The 21611-nt window shown below is 43.1% G+C and overlaps 1 protein-coding gene across 1 annotated transcript in view; it reads right to left on the reverse strand.

Moving 5' to 3' along the window:
* The window catches only part of WWC2 (WW and C2 domain containing 2), a 148076-nt gene extending 126704 nt beyond the window's left edge, over positions 1-21372 (reverse strand). Inside the window, exon 1 of the mRNA XM_082608391.1 lies at positions 20871-21372. Coding sequence (XP_082464517.1) covers positions 20871-21001 — 131 coding nt within the window. The 5' untranslated portion in view covers positions 21002-21372. The remainder of the gene's footprint in view (positions 1-20870) is intronic.
* Positions 21373-21611: the final 239 nt, after the last annotated feature.

Raw genomic sequence — 21611 nt, forward strand, 5'->3', positions numbered from 1 at the left:
CTTCTCTTGTTGCAGAGCACAGGCTCTAGGCGCACGGGCTTCAGTAGTTGAGGCGCGTGGGCTCAGTAGTTGTGGCTCACGGACTCTAGAGTGCAGGCGCAGGGGCCTAGTTGCCCCACGGCATGTGGGATCTTCCCGGACCAGGGATTGAACCCATGTCCTCTGCATTGGCAGGCGGATTCTTAACCACTGTGCCACCAGGGAAGTCCCATATGTATAATTTCTGAGAGAAAGTTTGGAGTAGTGAATAAGAAAAGAATAAGCTAGAAGTCAGAAATTCAGACTAGAATTCTGATTCAGGTATCTCTCAAGAAGCAAAAGAAGTTACTGACAAACTCATGAGATGGATACACTATAATTCTTTTCATGCCTCAGTGAAAATCTGATGAATAAAGGAAATGTTGATAAAGAATGTTTTTAGTTTCTCTGACATGAAGTGTTATACAAGGAAAAGAGACACTTAAGGAGTGATCCGTAAGTAAATTCTCTTCATTCTATTAATCTGGTCCCCAAAACTGGTAACAGTGCGATAGTTTACAAAACTTCCAATTCCTGGGCTTCCCTGGTGGCGCAGTGGTTGAGAGTCCGCCTGCCGAGGCAGGGGACACGGGTTCGTGCCCCGGTCCGGGAAGATCCCACATGCCGCGGAGCGACTGGGCCCGTGAGCCATGGCCGCTGAGCCTGCGCGTCCGGAGCCTGTGCTCCGCAGCGGGAGAGGCCACAGCGGTGAGAGGCCCGCGTGCCGCAAAAAACAAACAAACAAAAACTTTCAATTCCTATGAAAATGGTGATAATGAATAAAAGTGGCCAACTGTTGCAAACAGAAGCTTCTTGAAAAACACTTCTTAGTATGCCAAGTACTAGATTTTTAAAAAACTTCAGTGGTGGCACTGAGCCAAGTGGTATTGGCTCCCTACCCTCAAGGAACATGAAATTAACATCACAGGAAAGGCCAGAGATCTCAGGGAAGCGGTCACATGGCACGCACGATGAGGCACATATGCCTGAACGCTATAATTGACAGAATTGGCGAAATGTGTCATTGAATCATTCATGAGTCGGCAAATACTTATCAAGAGCCCAAAACATGCCCACCAAGCTAAGCGACGGGCACACAACAAGGAATGTGACAACGGCAACGGCGGTAATAATAACAGCGGCTATTATTGAACGATGTCTATGTAACAGGCCCTGTACTACAATGCTCTAAATTATCTCATTTAATCCTCCCAACGATCCTATGAGCTTGGCATTACACATAATATCGCCATTTTCCACATTAAACAGTGAGGCTCTGAGAAACTGGGTCAAATAGATCTGTTTTGTTTCAGGCCCTACTCACTCACAAGCTCAATTACTCTCAACCTCAGTTTTCTTCATCTATGAAATGGTAACATAAAAGGATTAACTGATAATATTATGTTGGCACCAAAACAAAGTTAAGCCCTCTCTAAGCCATAGTTAATATCACCATTGCACGAGATCACAAAGCTACCAAGTAAACAGAAGAACCAGCATTCTGATTCCGTCAGATTCCAAAACCACAACACAACACAGAGGGGCAGGGGTGAGGTTTCTGCTGCAAGTGAAAGCTTTTGGTCTGAAGCTGGTTAAACAATAAGAAAAGCTGTCATCTCGCCTCACACAAGGATGGCTGGGGACTCTAGGGTTGATGGTTTCAGTGGCTCAACAACGCCACTAAGGACCTCATCTCAGTCCATCTGTACTCCGCCGTCCTCCGTGCTGGCTTCATTCTTAGGCTGGCAGCAAGACGCGGACCATGGCTCCAGGCCACACGTCCGGGCAAAACAACATCGAGGAGAACAGGAAAAACTGTGCCCTTCTCCAGCTGTCTCCTAGCCTCAGGCGGACTTCCCCTCACCTCTCACAGGCCAGAATAGGCCACATGTCCACTCCTGAACCAGTCTTCAACAGAAGGGTCAGAATTTCCACAACTGGCATATACTAAGTATCCGAGGCAGATGAGACCGAACAAAGAATTAAAAGATGTATTTCAGGAGACTGAACACTTAAACTATCTCTTAACAAATCCACAGGACGTGGCTTATAAGGAAGAGGGATACAAGAATTCCAAGTGGAGAGAGTGGAGAGCCTGAAACATAACACAGACATTGGAAAAACCGCTCTGGCTAGAAAAACATGGTATCATACTACAAAGGAAGTCCAAGGTGAAGTAAGCATGGGAGTCACACAACGCCTTGTGTTAGTCAAGTCAGCACCCATTTAAGCCACTAAGTGTAGAGCAATAAAGACCTGAAATACTAAAAACAGGCACACACTGAACCCTGCACCTAATTCAAAATGCAACAAATCTTAGAGTGTAGAACATAATAGAGAATGTTGATACAGCTTCTGCTTCCTTCTCACAATTCTTCTCCCATTCTCACACATAAATAAAAGTAAACTAGCGTGTGCATACATAAACCATGGAAGACTTTCCAAACCACAGTTATTTTTCGCATTCACGCAACCAGGTTTGATGTAAAAGGTAAACTATCCTTTGACCTGAAAATACAGTAATATGTAAATCCTATAAAGTTCTAAAGTTTCTCTGCTATTCCTAAGAAATGTCTAGGTTTATCTGCCTTGAAAATGACAAGAGTGGGTAGAAAGAACATCACATATCAGCCACCAAGTCATATTTTGAGGCAGGTACTGGGTATTTAGAGGAGCCCCAGGATGCCTGTGGGGTTGGGAAGGTCACCAAGGTCACTGCATCTGATGCTCTTCTCTGCCACAATAGGATTCCAGAGCATTAGACGTAGGAGCAAGCTCCCAGGAGCAAGTCTTCACTACTGCACACATCACCCTGGAAGAGCAGCACTGGAATCATCTCTCAAGCAATCCAGAACAATAACCGATTCTCACCCAGTTCTGCTCTGCAGTGGACAAAAGCTATCTGAACACCTGAATGGCCAAGACGGGGGCTTCTCAGCTACTCTGAGGACAGTCAGGCTCACCTTGGCGGGGGTGTAGCCCTGGGGACATTTCCCACACTTGGGATGATTTCTTTGGCCACACGCTGCATCTGAAAAATTTAGTGCGTCTAGTAATTTTTAAGCTTTTGTGGAGAGGTTTGAGCTACCATAGATTCTAAATTCTGACGTAAAGAGGAATTCAAACTGAATGCTGATGATTAAGTACAAAAGAACCATGAAATCATAACATTTCAGAAGCTCGAATACAACTACAGCAGGGATCTGTAATCTGTAGGGGAGGACAAAGTTTTCCTCAACTCGCTTAGGGTCCCTGGTAGGGTCTAAAAATTAAACGGACAGAGATTAACAGAAGAGCACACAAATTTAGTTAGTAAGTTTTATGTGACAATGGGAGCCTTCAGAAGGAAATGAAGATCCAAAGAAACAGTCAGACCCGTTATTTTTATACTAACTTTGATGAAGAGCTGACGGTCGTGGAAGAATATGATAGGTTCAGGTGTGTGCCTGAACCCCGTCAGAGAAAAAGAACATCCAGAGCTTTAACTGCTAATACTACTAACTAAGTAATAATGACAATAAATCAAACAATCTCAAGAAGTTACAAAAAATGAAAAAAGCAGAAGGAAGGAAGGAAGGAATAAAGATAAAAAGCAGAAAGTACTGAATTGGAAAAATAAATAATAACAATAAACTCAGGTTGGTTACTTTAAAAAGATAGACGAAAAGCTGAGCAATTAGGGAACCTAAACTGAAAAGAAAAAAATGAAAAAGTACAAATACACTAGGTAATAAATGAGAACAGGAAAACAACCAGAGATACCGTAGAAAGGAAAAGAATGTTAAGGGATTATCTTGTCCAATAAATTGGAAAACACTGATGATTTTCCAGGAAAATATAAATACCAAACTGATCCCTGAAGACAGGGAAAAATCTAATCAGTCACACAGATACCAAAACAGTTATCCAAGAACTAATCCTCCAGAAAAAGTACGAGATCAAAAAAGTCATGAATGTGAACGCTACCAAACTGCAAGGAACACACAATTTCAATGATAGTTGAACTGTTCCATGGAAAACGGTGAAAGCTTCCAAATTCTTTTCAGGAAGTCAGCATAACATTAGAACAACATCTGATCAAGGGAGCACGAAAAGAGGAGAAGAAAAAAATTAGAAAATTAGACTACTCTCATGAATATTAATGTAAAAATCCTAATACTAACAAAGAGAATACAGCAATACATTTTTTTAAATGACCAAGTGGGCTGTATACCAAAATTCAAAATTAGGAAATCTATTAATAAAATTCATTATATTAATAGCTTAAAGTACAAATTATCTCTACATAGTAAAAACGTATATGAAAAAATTCAATATGTGTATTTAATATATAACAACAACACCAAAAAAACCCACAAATGAACATCCATATCTACAATACCAAGATTTAGGGAATGATATTTTACCATTCTTGCCTTCAGATTTAAAAATATAAAGAATTATAGACACCTTTCAGGACAGACCCCCTTACACCTTTCCTTCCCTAGAGGCAATTACTATCCTGATGTCAGGGTAGACCATTCCTGTGTTCATTTCATTTCATTTTTTAATTCTATTTATTTATTTACATGGCTGTGTCAGCACAGCCAAATAAATCCCTCTTAGTTGTGGCACGAGGGATCTTCGGTGCGGTGCACAGGCTCTTCTTTGCAGCTCGTGGGCTTCTCTCTAGTTGTGGCGTGTGGGCTCCAGAACGCGTGGGCTCAGTAGTTGCAGTGAGTGGGTTTAGTTGTCCCGTGTGATCTTAGTTCCCCCACCAGGGACCAAATCCAAGTCCCCTGCTTTGGAAGGCGGATGCTTAACCACTAGACCACCAGGGAAGTCCCGACCATTCCTGTTTTTAAATCTTGACCACATACATATGTATCCCTAAATGCTATACACCCTAGTTCTGCAGGTTTTTAAAAAATTTAACATGAATGCTATACCATACATATACTTCTGAAACTTGCCTTGTTTCTCTAAACCCTATCCTCAAGATTTATCTATGCTGATATATGTAGGAAGATTCTAGTTCATTTATTTTAACTGCTGTATAGCATTCCATTATATGACTAAATCATGAAAGTTGTTTAATACAGTCCCCTATTGATGCACATCTGGATTGTTAACAATTTTCTGCTTTTATAAATTATGCTACAATGAACTTGCTTGTACATAGTGCAAGAGTTTCTCTCGGATATACTAAGTAGCATCCTGGGCTTATAGGAGCGCAAATGTTTAAACTGACATACATTGCTAGTTGCTATCTTAGTAGTATTATCAATTCACACTTATATCAGCAGTGATGAAAGCTATTTCCCCACATCCTCTCCACATCTGAGTGTTATCAGGCTTATTAATTTTAGTAAATCTGATGACAATGAGTTGGTGTTTCACTGGTGTTTTCCTCTGCATTTCCCTTATTACTAGTGAAAGTGAGATTCTGCCATACATTCATTAACCAATCTGTTTTCTTCTTCTTAGAACTGGCTGTAATTTTTGGTATCTTTTCTTTTACTTACTGAATTACAGACCTTTATTCATTCAGGATACTAATTTTTGATTAGTTATGTGCAACACTGTCTCTCTTTTTATGTCTTTTTTTTTTTTTCTTTCTTTTGCGGTACGCAAAAGGCCACTGTTGTGGCCTCTCCCGTTGCGGAGCACAGGCTCCGGACGCGCAGGCTCAGCGGCCATGGCTCACGGGCCCAGCCGCTCCGCGGCATGTGGGATCTTCCGGGACCGGGGCACGAACCCGCGTCCCCTGCGTCGGCAGGCGGACTCTCAACCACGGCGCCACCAGGGAAGCCCGGCAGGTGGATTCTTAACCACTGCGCCACCAGGGAAGCCTGAGGGTGTGTGTGTTTTAACTCAAATGGAATCATAGTAGAGATCTTTGTGTCTCAGTACCCATATTTCTTTATCAATTCATAGTATTTCATTCTATGCGCCATGATTATTTAACATGAATAAAGGTGGTTTTCAATAAAATTTATATATATACGTACATACACAACCCTTCAGGCAGCTGACCCTGTGACCTTGAAAATTCTAAAATAACTAGTTTTTCAACAAACAGGACCCTTCAAGACTAGAAAAGGAAAGCCACCTTTCCTGTTTTTTTCTAAATCCCCAAATTATTAACTAACTTAGAAGGATTTAATTTTAAAGTACTATAAGTGTCCTTTCTATACTTCCAAAGGTGACTTTACCTCCATTACTAGGACATTACTTCTGATATCGTGATGAAACCAGAGGTTCAAGCGACTTCTATTTCTGTTGTGACTTTCTTTAAAACGCTTCAACAAACAAATGCAAGTTCCTTGAATGGACTGCTTAAGAACTATATAATTATCACTATGAATGACTATCTGAGTTTCTGAGTTAAATATGGAACTCTGAACAAGAATTGACAATAGTGGAAAGGAAATGAGCCTCATATACAAGAGGCATGGTTTTCCATGATTTACATATAAAAACCTTCCTTAATGAGTTAAGTGAATACCCATCTCAAATATTACATGCTCATTTAAATTCTCACTCTTATCCCAGAATATTTTAGAATTAACATCCTAACATTATATCTGTGCTTTTAAAACTGACATATTAAAAATATAAAAATCCAATTTAAATTTTCAAAATTAAAATAAAACTTTTGTTTCAAAAAAAGAAATCACTGTTTCCTAACATGCAAAGGTGCACAGGGGACTTACCTGGCGGTCCAGTGGTTAAGACTTCGCCTTACAATGCAGGGGGTGTGGGTTCGATCCCTGGCTGGGGAGCTAAGATCCCACATGCCTTGTGGCCAAAAAACCAAAACATAAAACAGAAGCAATATTGTAACAAATTCAATAAAGGCTTTAAAAATGGTCCATATCAAAAAAAAATCTTAAAAAAAAGGGCACAGATGGCGACCTAGAGATGCCTGGGAGGAGGTGCCTGATCCCCTCCTTAAGGTGCACAGGCTCCGCAGGTTCTGCTGAAATCTTAAAGAAGAAAGTTATGCCTGTGCCTGCAAACTGTGTAAAGGGCTAGTGCTTCAGGGTTTGTTCTCAAGAGTGAGCTGGGGAAGAGGCGAGAATGCAGGATGCGGACAAAGGGCGTCTCTTCACTGAGTCCTGCATTCCCCAACGGAGAATCAATTACATTATCACTATAAATCCCTAAACCGGCCCGTTCCCAGCCCTCGTGCCTCTAGCTGGGGAGCTGACTTCCGCAGTCCAGCCCGATTCCTAGCGCCCTTCCGGAGAGTGAACTCAGGGAAATCCATCCAGCAGCCTCCACTGCCGGGCCAGCTCTGGACTTCCCTTCAGATGGGCCAACCTGTGCCTTCACTACCGCTGCTAATTTAGGTAAACACTGCTCGTTTAACCAGCACAAAGGAGTATAATTGAAAAATCACACAGCAGAGTCAAATAGCAAGCAGTCACCAGGAGTCAGGAAAATTTAGGCTGAAGTAGGGTGGAGAGCAATGAAACAAATACCATCGGGACAAAAGAAGTCTTTAGGAAGGAGATAAAGTGTGGTGAGGGGAGGACGAGAGACAGCTTTTAAAAAAACGAAAGTTGGGAAATTTCAGATAAATCATGGGTTTTCTATGCAAACCACTACACACGGCTTCTTTTCGGCCACAACAGTAAACGCAGTCGGACGACTCAACGCTTGGCTACTCGGCTACAGCCTGTAGTCTTTCCTCATTTGAATAGTATTTTAGGAATGTTTTGTCAAAGTGTCGGATGATTATTCACTTCTACCGCATTCTTCCCTTCACCATGATCATTATGGTCATAGTAACTATTTTATAGGCAGAACATTCACAACGTTAAATGATGACCTTTTTTAACCTGTTCAAATTCATGTATTTATTTGCCCACAATTCCTTTAAAAAGGGAGATTAACTTTAACAACTGTTGCTCATAGCAACACAGGAACAAAAGATTTTTCACATGCATAATCTAAGCATTTAATTAAAATTCACAAACTTGGATCTCAAACGGAGTCAAAAGTAGAAATGTAAGAATACTAGATTCCCAAATAGCAGCAGTTACAGAGTATATTGTTCAGCTATCACAAATACAAAAAACGGGTAGCTTGTGACAGGGATAAGGAGTGTACAGGTTTAAAGATTCCTTTATAACCACCATTTTAGTGAAGGGCTTATATTCTTCCAGGTAAGTTTCACAGCATAAATAAATCAAACAAAAATATACCATACTCTCACTAAGTTTCTATCACTTCCCTTTTACCAAGGCCAGAGCCTGAATACAAATCTAAGTAGTGTAAAGCAAACTCTAACAAGGCAATTTACAGAAGGAGATGATTTTTCCCCTCAGGACTTAAGCTCAACTACAAGAGTCAAGGTAAAAAAGAATTCCAATCAAGGTCTGTATTTACGCATTTGTGAAACCAAGGCAATCTCAGACAACAGATTGCCCATTAGGATTTAAATCAATGGAAAAGAGAGAGAGTTCTATTAAAGAATCTGGAAGAGCTGATCTGGGGCTGAGCTGTCGAGGAAAGCTTCAAGTGTTGAAATTAAGTCCTCCAGGGGAGCTGTGACCTCCAACCCCAAACCCAAGGCCAAGGGCTCTTCTGAGTAGTACCTGGAGGTCACACACAGCAAAAAGCACAGCTTTGGAGTCAGACAGACATAGGTGAGGTCTGCCACCTCTCCTTAACAGCTTTGTGCCCTGAGACAAGACACTACCTATTAAGCTCAGTTTCCTAAAATGGGGGTGCTAATGGTTCCTGTCAAAGGTTTCATTTATTCAGTAAGTATTTATTAAGAGCTTGCACAGAACTGAAATACAACAGTGCACAAGACAGACACAGGACCTGCCATCATGGAGCCTGAAACGACATATATGAAGGCTCAACAAATGGTGCATACATCATTATCATCATCATCTTTAGCACAGTGGTGGAAAGTATAAGGTATGTTCCAGTGAGAACAAATACACCATCTCGGCTGGAACAAGGTTTCACTCCCCCCAAAACACTGGCATGCTTCAGGGCTCAGTCCTGGGACCTCTTCTTTTCCTTCTCTCCCAAGAGTCTCATCCCATCCCACAATTTAAAAATACGATCTATGTATACCCAAATTTAGCTGTCTCCCAAACTCCAGACTCTATATCCAGCTGCCTATCAGATATCTCCACGTACATGTCTTAACAGGCATCTCAGACCTATAAATCTGCAACAGAACTCTGGATCGCTGATGTAACTGGATACCAACCAACCATATTCCTTCCTTGGTCTTTTTCCCATCCGTAAATCAGTAAATCCTTCATCCCTCTCTTTTCCTTATGCCTCACATATCTAAAGCATGAGTAAGTTCTTTCACCTTCACCTAAAAAACATATCCCCAATCCATTGCCAAAGCCACCATTCCAGTTCAAGGTCTGATTGTTTCTCATTTGGATTATATCACTGAAATAGCTGCTATGATTCCGTGTCCGCAGAGCAATGATCTCTTTTTTAAAAAATGGGTAAGAACATATTTACACACACACACACACACACACACACACACACCATCATTCCTCCATTCAACTGAGAACTCTCCAATGGCTCCTGGATGCCCTTAAAATGTTGATGGTCTACAAGGCATACATACAGGCCTTTTTGACCTCTCTGCCTCCTGTCATAAGCCCTCCCACTCCCCCACCCCCATCTCTGCCCTGCAGCCACACCAGCTCCCTTTCAGTTCCTTGAACATACCAACCTCCCTGGCACTTTGGGACAGTGCAGTCCGACAGAACTTCCTGTATCGACAGAAATGCTCTATATCTGCACACGTGGCTATTGAGCACTTAACATGTGGCTAGTGAGACTGAGGAACTAAATGTTTAACTTTATTTAATTTTGATTCATTTAAAGAGCCACATACTCCTAGCAGCTATCACACGGAATACTAGACAGAGCAGGGCTAGGAACCTAACCTGCTCCTCTGCCTGGACTCTTCCCCCAGATCTTCACGTGGACGGTGCTTTCTTATCCTCATGGCTCAGCTAAATTGTCAGCTCCTCGGAAAGGCCTGACCACTCCACTCAAAGTAGCTCCCACTGACAGCATTATCACTGCACCTTGGTTATTTTCGTCAAGACACATTCAGTACTGCCTCTATAATCTGTCTCCCTCAAAGTAGAATATAAAATCCATCAAAGTAGAGACCTTGCAGATTTTATTCATTGCTATGTCCCTAAGATACATGTACTTGGCACATAGAGTTTTCAATACATGTTTGATGAATGGCTGAATGAATGAATGAGTGAGCGGATGGCTAGGAGGCCAAGTCAGTAAAAGTAGGCTGGGGACAGATTGTGGAAGCTTCTGGAAGAAGGCAAGGGTCCCTCAAAAACTTGCATTTCATTTCCATGAGTATGGGCTCTGTGTTCCTAAGTGTCCCTGGGGGGACAGGCAGGCTAAGCAGGGGGCACAAAGGAACAGTACACACGCAAAGCAGGTCTCCACCCCCAACTGACTTGAAATCAATTTATGAGAACATAACTGATGCAGACACACGGATGCTCCTTACATATGAGACATCAAGAAATCTCTCAGGAATGTATCCACATACAATCTAAAGGCATACCTTTAGAGGGGAAAAGGACTGAAGGGATATTAGAAAATCAAGTTAGCTTTGTAGTCTTCGGAGCTGCAACAGCAAAACAGGACAGTAATGTTATGTTAAACACTCAGCCAAGTTAAATACCGGTTTAGAGTCATACTGTCCTCTGAGAGCTGTCACTAGCTGTGTCACTTAGCAGAAAAGGGGGAGGGGAGGCAATGAGGGGAGGAAGTTAATGATCTGTTTCTAACAAGTTCAAACACCCTGAAAATCAGCAAAAAGGGAAAGAATAAAGTGTAGAGAGTATTACTGACCAGCCAAAAATGAGCAAACCTGGACCTAGAAGCTGGCCAAACTGACAACCCAGGGATACCACGTACAATACGGATTCCACACATTCCTTCACTGTCATAATTTCAAAGAAAAAAAAATTTATCTCTATTTAAAACCAAAACACTAAGAAAACTGCAAAGTAAATTTCGGTACTAAATGAAACTGTGTGCTCTTCAAAGTTTTGAGAGTAAACTTTTCCTACCATGCTTTAAACTTACTTTACTGAATATCAGTGCCACTTAATAAAGTTACCCTCCTGCATAAAACGGAGCAGTATCAGTAAAGTAATTCCACGGTCGCTCACTGAGTCAGAATCTTCATCAGGAGTGGATAGCACAAATCTCTTTAGGTCAACCTTTCCTACAACGTGAACTGTCACTACTCAAGTTTGAACCCCAGAGAAAACACCACGAGCAGAGAGGCACCCGTGGCTCTGAGGAAAGCCTCTCCGCCTGCTAAATCCCAACACACTCGTTTTTCCAGAAATATAATACTAGGGAGACTTATTTAGCTAAAAGTCACTATTAAGTCAAAATAATGTCTACATTTCTTCAAAACGAAATCTCCTGCCTCCACCCCCAGTGAGATCAAAGCAGGTTAAATGTACATCTCTGTGCCAATTCTCTACTGGGACCACTGTAGTTCCTCCCGTGTTACAGGAGTAAAGCAACAGCTCCCAGGGCTTAGCTCGGTTACTCTGCTGCTGGTCTACTTCCCAGTGGGCTCCGTTCTCAACGCTACTCACTGCTGTCTTCTCAGAACCATGATTTCTTGACTGACATCCGGGTTAATAGTATAGGAGAAATTATTTGCAGTGTGAAACAGTTTTAGCCCCTCAGGGCATCCTTGAAACACCTGTAACTGGGACAGGCACCAGCTTTGTAAAGACAGTACCTGGAATTATTTTCTATTTGATCACCATCACCAACTGTATGATTTTATAAATACTATCAATACGTCCCAAGAAAGTCAGTGTTTCCAACGATCAAAACAGATCACTGTTACATTTATACTGCCAAGAGTAAACTGTAAACAAACAACTATGGTACTTTCAAAAGTTTGTGGGGTTTTTTGCCTGTTTCTCTCCTGTCCCTACGTATAATTCCAGTTACATCAGAGAAGAATGGGCTTGGAAAACTTTAAGTAGCATGCTGCATGTCATTAGAAGAAAAGTAATAAGAGAAGCAAAGCAACTCCTCCAATTCGGCATCCATGTCTGATTTATTTTTATACAACAGTGCCTAGAGTCCAAGTGATTTGTGAAAGCTATGATCAATGATCACTGATCAACATGCCATTTTATCATATAAGACTAATATTTCTTTTAAATGTTTGAATAAAATATTTCAAAGACTTTATCATCTCACTTTACATCAGAGGCTCTGGAAAGGGCCAGAGAGTAAATATTTAAGGCTTTATGGGTCACATACAATCTTGGACACATATTCTTCTTTGTTTTTATTTGTTTGTTTTACAACCCTTTAATGATGTAAGACCCATTCTTAGCTGGAGGGCTGCACAAAAAGAAGGCTGCAGGCTGGGATTTGGCCCTTGGGCCATAGTTAGCCCACCCCTGCTTTTCAAGTATACCAAAAAACCATAATTATATAGTACAGCCACTTTGACTAAAGAAAAACACTTCCAACTGTTTTGTGTGTTTTTCTGTAATTTTTTTTTAAAGTAAACTAATTTTTTTAGAACAGTTTTAGATTTACAGAAAGCACGCAGTTAATACAGTTTCCATACATCCCACCCTCCGTTTCCCCTATTGCAGTGGTACATTTATTAAAATTAATGAACCAACATTGATACATTGTTATTAACCAAGATGCAGATTCCCTTATCTTTTATGTAATGTCCTTTTTCTGTCCCAGAATCCCATCAGGACACCCTGTCTCTTTAGGCTCCTCCTGGCTGTGACAGTTTCTCAGACATTCCTTGGTTTTGATGACCACGTCAGTTTTAAGGAATACTAGTCAGACAGTTTGTGAAACGCCCTCTATTGAGATTTAGTGGGTGTTTTTTCTCACGATTAGACTGGGGTTTTGATAGTTTTTTGGGAGAAAGATCGCAAAGAAAAAGTGGTCATCACATCAATGGTACATCAACACGACTTATCACTGTTGACATTTACCTTGATCACCTGGCTGAGGCTATGTTTGTTAGGTTTCCTCCAACTGCTTTAAAAAAATTAATAAAAATGGTTTTAATTCTTACTATATATTACTAGTTTAAAGCTTTTATGCAGCAAATGATCTTGAATAAGCTGGCTGTACACATACACGCACACATTATGATTCATTATCTATGTGATTCACATCTATGCCTCTTAAAATATATTATATTTGAAATGAAGACAAAAATTAATATGGACATTGCCAGTAGATTCTACTTTTAATTCACCCGAACTCTTCTTCCTTTGCCTATTAGGAGACACAAAAAAGGTGGGTAGAGCGGCAAAGGCTAAAAGGCTAGAATAAAGGAGGAAAACTTGGGTCATATTGAGGCTATCAAAACACTGCAGGAAATGCAAAGCAAAACCACAGTAAGATACTAGCTCGTCCCACCAGAAATGCTAAAAAAAGAAAAGAAAAGAAAAGAGCAAGTGTTGGTGAGGGTGTGGAGAAGCTGGAACACTCATACACTCACACACTCACAGACTCACACACACACACACTCACACACTCATACACTCATACACTGCTGGTGGGGAGGTAAGTGGTGCAGCCGCTATGGAAGTTTGGCAGTTCCTCAAAAAGTTAAACATAGAATTAACGTATGACCCAGCAACTCCACTTCTAGGTATTTTATCCAAGAGAACTGAAGACATACATTCATATAAAAATTATACATAAATGTTCATGGCAGTATTATTCATAATAGCCAAAAAGTAGAATAAACACAAATGTCCAACAGCCGATGAATGGATACACAAAGTGTGGTATAGCCATACAAGTTATTATTCAAAGTCATAAAAAGGAATGAAATACTGGTACATGCTACAGCATGAATGAACCCTGAAAACATTATGCTAAATGTCATTAAGAAGCCAGACACAAAAGGAAACATACTGTATTATTCCATTTACATGAAATGTCCAGTATAGGCAGAAACATAGAGACAAAAACATAGAGACAGAAAGTAGATTAGGGGTTGCCAAAGGCAGCAGGGGTGAGGGAAGGATGGGGAGTGAGCTCTTAATGGGTACAGGGTTTCTTTTAGGGGTAATAAAAATGTTCAGGAATTACATAATGATCATGGTTGCACAACACTGTGAATATACCAAAAAAAATCCTGTACTGTACACTTTAAAATGGCTAATTTTATGTGATGTTTTTATCTCAATAAAAAATAAATAACTGGGGAAAAAAGACACTGAAAACATTCTGAAGCTATATATTCGGGAAATCATTTTTAACCCACAACTTATACACACACTGTGCCTTTAAAAATCCCTTTCCTACTCTTTATACTTCTGTGGTGATTTTTCCAGTAACAGGAGCTTCAGAAATGGATGAAGAGGGCTTCCCTGGTGGCGCAGTGGTTAAGAATCCGCCTGCCAATGCAGGGGATTGGCATTGGTTCGAGCCCTGGCCCGGGAAGATCCCACATGCCGCGGAGCAACTAAGCCCGTGCGTCACAACTACTGAGCCTGTGTTCTAGAGCCCGCGAGCCACAACTGAGCCCATGTGCCACAACTACTGAAGCCCATGCGCCTAGAGCCCGTGCTCTGCAACAAGAGAAGCCACCGCCATGAGAAGCCCGCGCACCGCAACGAAGAGTAGCCCCCGCTCACCACAACTAGAGAAAGCCCGCGCGCAACAACGAAGACCCAGTGCAGCCAAAAATAAATAAACAAAAAGTAAATAAATTTATTTTAAAAAAAAGAAATGGATGAAGAAATTAGTCCAAAATTCTAACAAGAAATCAGTTCAACCAATTTCAGTCAAGTTCATAGGACCGGAGCACACACAAGCCTAGGGCCCCTATCTCAAGGAAGTTACATTTCATTAGGGCTAACACTGTTTCCTACATTTTGGTAACTCCCATCGGCAAAATGAGGCTGGTCACACTCCTCTAGAGTGGTGGCATCATTTTCCTACAGACAACTACTCCGAAAAACTGAGCAAGTGCCATCCACAAGGCAATATCTCCAGGCCCCAGAGGCAGGCAGCACAGAGCCTGGTCAGGCTGCAGGGCGGCTTCTACACTTTTGCCAGCCCACCAGGGCTTGCCCACAGGAAACTGAAATCCTGGCTTGCTTGAAGGCCACATGTCACAGTGGCTGATTACGTAGCTCACAACTTAGTGATTTGCTGCTAAAAAAAAAAAAAAGAAAAAATTACTTATTTATAAATAATAGTCTTTCTTGACAATGCAATTATTGTCCTGAGAGTTCCAACAAAATTAAGGTGCAAACTATGGACTAGTAAAGTCAGAGAAGAAACCTCAGTCATGGACTAGGCAACCACTGCTCACTCCAGCTAACATCACAGCAAACTGTTGAAAACAAGAAATATTCTGTCGGGAATTTTTGGAAGACAGCACAGTTTAGTTTAAATTAGGGCTTCCCATAGTGATTTTTAAAAAAAAAAACAAAACTTCTTTTAAGAACCTCTCCACACTTCAAATACCATAATCACTGAAATCATAGTAACCACTTGGCACCCAGACTTGGACAGAGCCTGGAGAGGGATGACTCCCAGCAATCTATGACAAGGGCGGTTGTGATTAAAACTATTGGGGCTGATTTTGTGTTCTCTGCTCTTATAAGTGATTCACATATTTATACTGTTAGTCAAAATGTGGCAGCTTAATTCTCTCATTATTTTTAATCTAACTGGAAAATCAATTGTCTCTGGTTGTTGGTGGTTATGGCTATAGTTATGAAAACCCAACAACAAGAAATTGGAAACAAGAGTAGCTCAACTAGTACTATTCTTTCATCAACTTCACAAACTTTCTGTATCAACTGGCCTAACCAACATTCATTTAACATCTACCAGATACAAAGGATACAGAGAGCAGGAATAAGCAATTAGGTCTTTTGAAGAATTCACACTCCAGCAGTAAGTAGGTGTAGCAGAATTACTTGCTTTGACTTTGAAAGAAAGACAGCAGAGAGTTGCATACAGCCTAACCAGGTGCCACAAACTGGGCGTGGAGAGCCAAAGTTAACTCAGACACTGGTGACACCCAGCTGACATCCTCTTCCTCCTCATTGTCCCCCAGCCCCAGCCCCCAGGATTTCTTCCCTTCAATTAGAAAGTACAGGTTGCTCAACATCTGATCCAAGCCATAAACCAGAGATTATGGTCTATCAGCCCTTTTTAATGTAAAGTCATTTTGTGTGGTGGTAACTCTTTTAAGTTCAGCTAGACAAAGTTATTGTATCCCTGGGTAACGTCCAATCCGAGGATGGAAAGCAAACAGAATTCCACTGGGAGTCCGTAAAACCACTCATCCTGTCTCTGAGCCCTGCCCACCTTAGCCACCTACTCCTCCAAGAGGCAAATAAATCCATCATCCCACCTTTTTCTCCCACATTGAATAGTTTTTTTTTTTTTTTTAAAGCACCAGGCCATTTGGCCATGATCTATAGCCCACCATAAACACCATTTGGTGCAGTCAAAGGGTGCCCATGGTGAGCAAAATAAGAGGTGAGTGAGGGAGCAGACCTGCAAAATAACAGTTGGCCTACCTAGGGTGGGGAGGATTGCCAAGGAGTCACAGACAGGAGCTTTCCCCAGGATTGAGCGGGGGCGGGGAGGAGAGGAAGGGCAAAGTCAAGACTGTTAAGAGTAAAACTGTAATCTATGCAGGTTGATACAGAGCCCCAAACTGAACTTCTAATGTGCTCAAGAGTGCACCGAACTTCCAAGTTCTACGTGGACTAGTACTGTGGTTCAATGGGGTCAGCTCGATGGGTCCCCAACCCACACTCCCAAGGCATTCACCCTACGTGGCCAGCTCAGGGATCAGAGCATCCTACCTAGTTGACAGGAACCTCTGAAGACCAAGAAAGACTGGTCAAGTGGAAACCACCTAAGTATCCATCAACAGATGAACAGATAAAGAAGCTGTGGTATACAGTATGTGATATACAATGGAATACTACTCAGCAATAAAAAAGAACAAAATTTTGCCATTTGTGGCAACATGGATGGACTTGGAGGGTATTATGCTAAGTGAAATAAGTCAGACAGAGAAAGACAAATACTGTATGATTTCACTTTTATGTGGAATTTAAAAAATACAACAAACTAGTGAATATAACATAAAAGAAGCAGACTCGCAGATACCGAGAACAAACTAGTGGTTACCAGTGGCGGGGGGCAGGGGTAACACAGGGGTGGGGAGTGGGAGGTACAAACTACTGGGTGTAAGCTGGGCTCAAAGATGTATTGTACAGGGCTTCCCTGGTGGCGCAGTGGTTGAGAGTCTGCCTGCCAATGCAGGGGACACGGGTTTGTGCCCCGGTCCGGGAGGATCCCACATGCCGCGGAGCGGCTGGGCCCGTGAGCCATGGCCGCTGGGCCTGCACGTCCAGAGCCTGTGCTCCGCAGCGGGAGAGGCCACAACAGTGAGAGGCCCACGTACTGCAAAAAAAACCAAAAACAAAACAAAAAAGATGTATTGTACAACATGGGGAATAGAGCCAATATTTTGTAATAACTGTAAATGGAAAGTAACCTTTGAAAATTGTATAAAATGAAAAAAAATTGCATAAAAGTAAAAAATTTTAAAAAAAGACTGGTCAATCAGCCTGAAAAGTCAACCCTGGGCAAAGAGGTTCTCCTCCATCTAGAGACCCCTGAGCATGCCGAGATGTCCAGGAAGACTAGAGGAATGACAAAGGACACAGGCTCCAGAGTCAGACTATCTGGCTTTGGATCCTGGCTCCACGTTTAACTACGATGGCAGTCTCCCTGAGACTCCATTTCCCCATCTGTAACTGGAAGATAATAACAGCACCTACCTCATAGGACTTCTGGGAGAAATGAGATCACAGTTAAAGAGCTTAGCAGGGTGGCTCTCACACAGAAAACACTGAGAAAATGTGTGCAGTACCTCTACTATTTTCAGGGGTAACTGGAACTATCCGTCAGTTCCTAAATTGGAATGACGACACTACAACTATTACTCTTTGGTGAGGCCGTAGTTAGGGGCCCCCAAACATCTCCATGGGGTTGGTGGTATGATCTTCACTTTAGAGTTGAAGAATGGAGCTTTAGAGGGGTTCAGACACTCATCTAAGCTTTCTCATCTAATAAAGGTGGAGCAAGGAAAGCTTTGATCACATTGCAGCAGAGTCTGCATCATGTAATGGACCTCCAAAAGCTTAAAAGCATTTTTAAATAATACTTCAATAGTCTAAAATCACTACTTATTGAATAAAATTATGTTCTTGTGAAATCTCCAAGCCTTCCCCCATGACATCTGCATAATAACCTATACAATCAGAAATACTTCACAAATTCTGATAGACCATGAAAAACACAAAATTATCTTTCTTAACATAAATATGACTGGGTAAATCATCATGCCCATCTTAATGAAATGGATTTAAAAGTTCAAAAGTACTGCAGACCCACAGTTTATCAAGTCACTTTTTTTTCAGGATTTGTAATTTGATCCTGTAAAAGAAGGGGCACATTCCAATTGGCCTGTGCAACACCTCTCTGCCCATATGTTTGGTAAGTGTGTAACAAAATTGCCTAGAGGTAACAGTTCTCCAAATATCCTCTTCCACCATCTCTTACACTAGTTAGCAAGACTTATAGACACTTCACTGCCCTAAAATAAAACACAACCAAATTTAAACTATGTCAGTGTTGACTCATCTCACAGAATGTCTTTTAAAGCTCTACTACTGAGATCCAGAAATATGTATAACCGGTCAAATTTATAAATACTTAAAGATCCAACAGCAAACTGGAATAATAACAAATCACCTTAGTCAAAACTGTTTGTCCCCATCACATGAATTGGTTACCCGGTTTCTTAAAAACAGAGCTCATGATAATTGTTAATCCATTAACAATTTTAAATAAAAGACATGCTTAACTTGTTTAAGAAGTAGTGATAAAGATAAGCCAAGCCATATAATTTTATTTCACTTTCTATTTGCTTTACCCAGGCATTACACAGTCTTGTAATCCTTGCTAGTAAACACAAATGAGATGATATTAACAAAACATGTAAATTGAAGTAAAAGAGAATCTGAAATGCCTAAATATTTCAAGAATGCATTGCAGTTTCAATAACCTGAAACTCCATGTATCAGAAAGCAGAAATAATTACCATACAACTGTAAAAGTCAAATATTTATACAGGTGCCTTAAAAGCCACTGTTGGGTGCACACTATCATCACTGAAATTTACTATCTGTTAAGTAGTTTCAAAGTGCAATAACTGGCTTGGAGCGTGAAGTTTATGACAACAACTAATACATCTGGAGAGACTGTGAAGGCGTGATGCTTGTCATAACTTTCATCAGGTCAGCAACACGCAGCCAGGCTAGAGCAAGACAGGACCTCAGCACAGGTGTCTTTTCTCATTTCAAGAGGGAAACCTAAACCGATACCTTCATGGATAATTTAACAAGGATTGTTCCATAAATTTATAATGTCACTTGTGACTTTCTTATAACTGCTCTTTAGTAGCATTCAAAAACAATATTCTTAAGATAAAAGTAACTGAGAACATAAAGTATGAAACTATTTCAGCTTCAAATTGAGAAAAGGGGGAATGTTTAATAGGAGAAGGACCTAAAAATGTTATAAACCCCTAAGGCCACATTCCATAAAAAGGGGGAAAGAAATTTCAGAAATGATAAACATCCAAAATTTGGAATTATCCCTAATGGTATATTATTTAAATTTATAAATAGGAATACCTCCTTAATAGTTTACAAATTTACAATTAGGAAAATCTCCTCTTATTCTTCCAATAATTCTAACTGTAAGAAATTTTCCTTTTCAGGGTAAAAAGAAAGATGGAAAAGAGAAACAACATTTGTGAACATTCAGCTAAACTTCAGTTCCTGAACTTCTTAGATGATGATATTGTTATGTTTCTCCTCTTCACTTCTGAGCAGGAATAAAAAGTGTGTTGAAAACTACAAGAAACCACGCTAAGCTCAAGTCAGCGTTCCTCAATAACCAAGGTTCGGTTCCACTGTTCATTTCACCACTTCTTACTTCAACACAGCATCTGCCTTTTCAAGATCTGAGAGTCAGTTCAAGTTTTCAGGTGAAGATAAACACTAAGCAGTAAACCCCCAAACAAGCGTCTCGAAACTCTGGGGGGCAAAGTCAGTTACACCCACCACCAGGGCCCAGCAAGGAAGGGTGCCCGGGGCCCCCTCAGGCCCAGGGCCTCTGGCCCGACCATGGCGCGCCCCGTCAAGAACGTGCAGGCAAGGCTGGGAGCCACGGACGGCCAGAGAGATGCCACAGGTGGCCTGGACGGCTGGCTGGCCCCGCCTGGCACTTAGGCCTCCTCCTCCGGGAGGCCCAGGGCCGGGCCCCGCCTCCCAGGCCGAATGGACCCTCCAGCCTCTTGCTGGCCAACTTCAGGCGGAGGCGAGCCCGGAGCAGGGCTCAGGGGGCCCCTCTGGGTCCGTGAACTGGACACTGTGACCGCCCAGGGCGTCAATTCCACCCTTCCCTCTGCGCCCAGAGTGTCTAAAGGTCCCGGGGCCGTCGCAGAGCGGGTGACCAAGAGGGCCCTGGAAGGGGCGGCTGCAACCGGCCCCCTTCAGGGCGCCTGGCCGGCTGACGCAGCCCGGCTCCGGCAGACGGTCCCGCGCCTCCTTCCCGGGACCCCTCCCGGCACCCTGGTCCGGTGACGCCCCACGCCCCCCGCGCCGCGGGCGCCGCCGCTCGGCCAGGTCTCCCGGACAACAGCCGCCGCCGCGCTTCCGAGGCGGGTCCCCGCGCCCACCCGCGGCTCGGCAGCCCACCTGTCCCGGGGGTCGATCCAGCTGGTTCTCCGGGTGTTGTGGTCGATGTAGAAGACCTTGCCGTCGTAGTCCCTGGCCTCCTCCCAGCCCCGGGGTAGCGGCAGCTGCCCGCTCCCGGCCCTCCTAGGCATGGTCGGCGGCCTCGCCGGCGAGCGGCGCCTCCATAGGGACCGGGCGCGGGACGCGGCGGGAACGCGACTGCCCGGCCCGATCCGGGCGCCGGCGAGGGGCTGCGGGGCGCGGGGCGCGGCGGGGCCACGCGCGGGGGCGCCTCAGGAAACCCTGCTCTCGGCCCCGCCGGGGATCAGTCCACCATGTCTGCGTCGGAGCAGGCGAGCGAACCCTCCTCCTCCTCCTCCTCGCGATCGCCGCCGCTGCCTCCGCCTCTTCCTCCTCCTCCTCCTCCCCGTCCCCCTGTGGCCGCCGAGGGTCGCGGCGCCCAGGCTGCCCGAGCCGCCGCCGTCTGGGCTCGGATCCGGGAAGCTCCGCGGAGCTGCGGCCGTGGCGGCGACGGTCTCCTCATTTGCATGCGATTAGCATGCGCCCCGCCCGGGGCCCGCCCCCACCCGCTCCTCCCCTCGCTCCGCTCATCTGCATGCACATTCCTCGCCGCCACATTCCAGGGCTTAACCCTGCCGCTCCCGCGGCACGCTGCGCCTGCCGGGGCGCCGGCCCGAGTCAGGGGCGGAAGGGAGCCGCGGGCCAGGTGGGAGGGAAGACGGAGAAGGAATGCGCTGCTCG

The sequence above is a fragment of the Mesoplodon mirus genome (assembly GCF_964341445.2).
Source record: "Mesoplodon mirus genome assembly, chromosome: 20".
Classification (NCBI taxonomy): Eukaryota; Metazoa; Chordata; class Mammalia; order Artiodactyla; family Ziphiidae; genus Mesoplodon; species Mesoplodon mirus.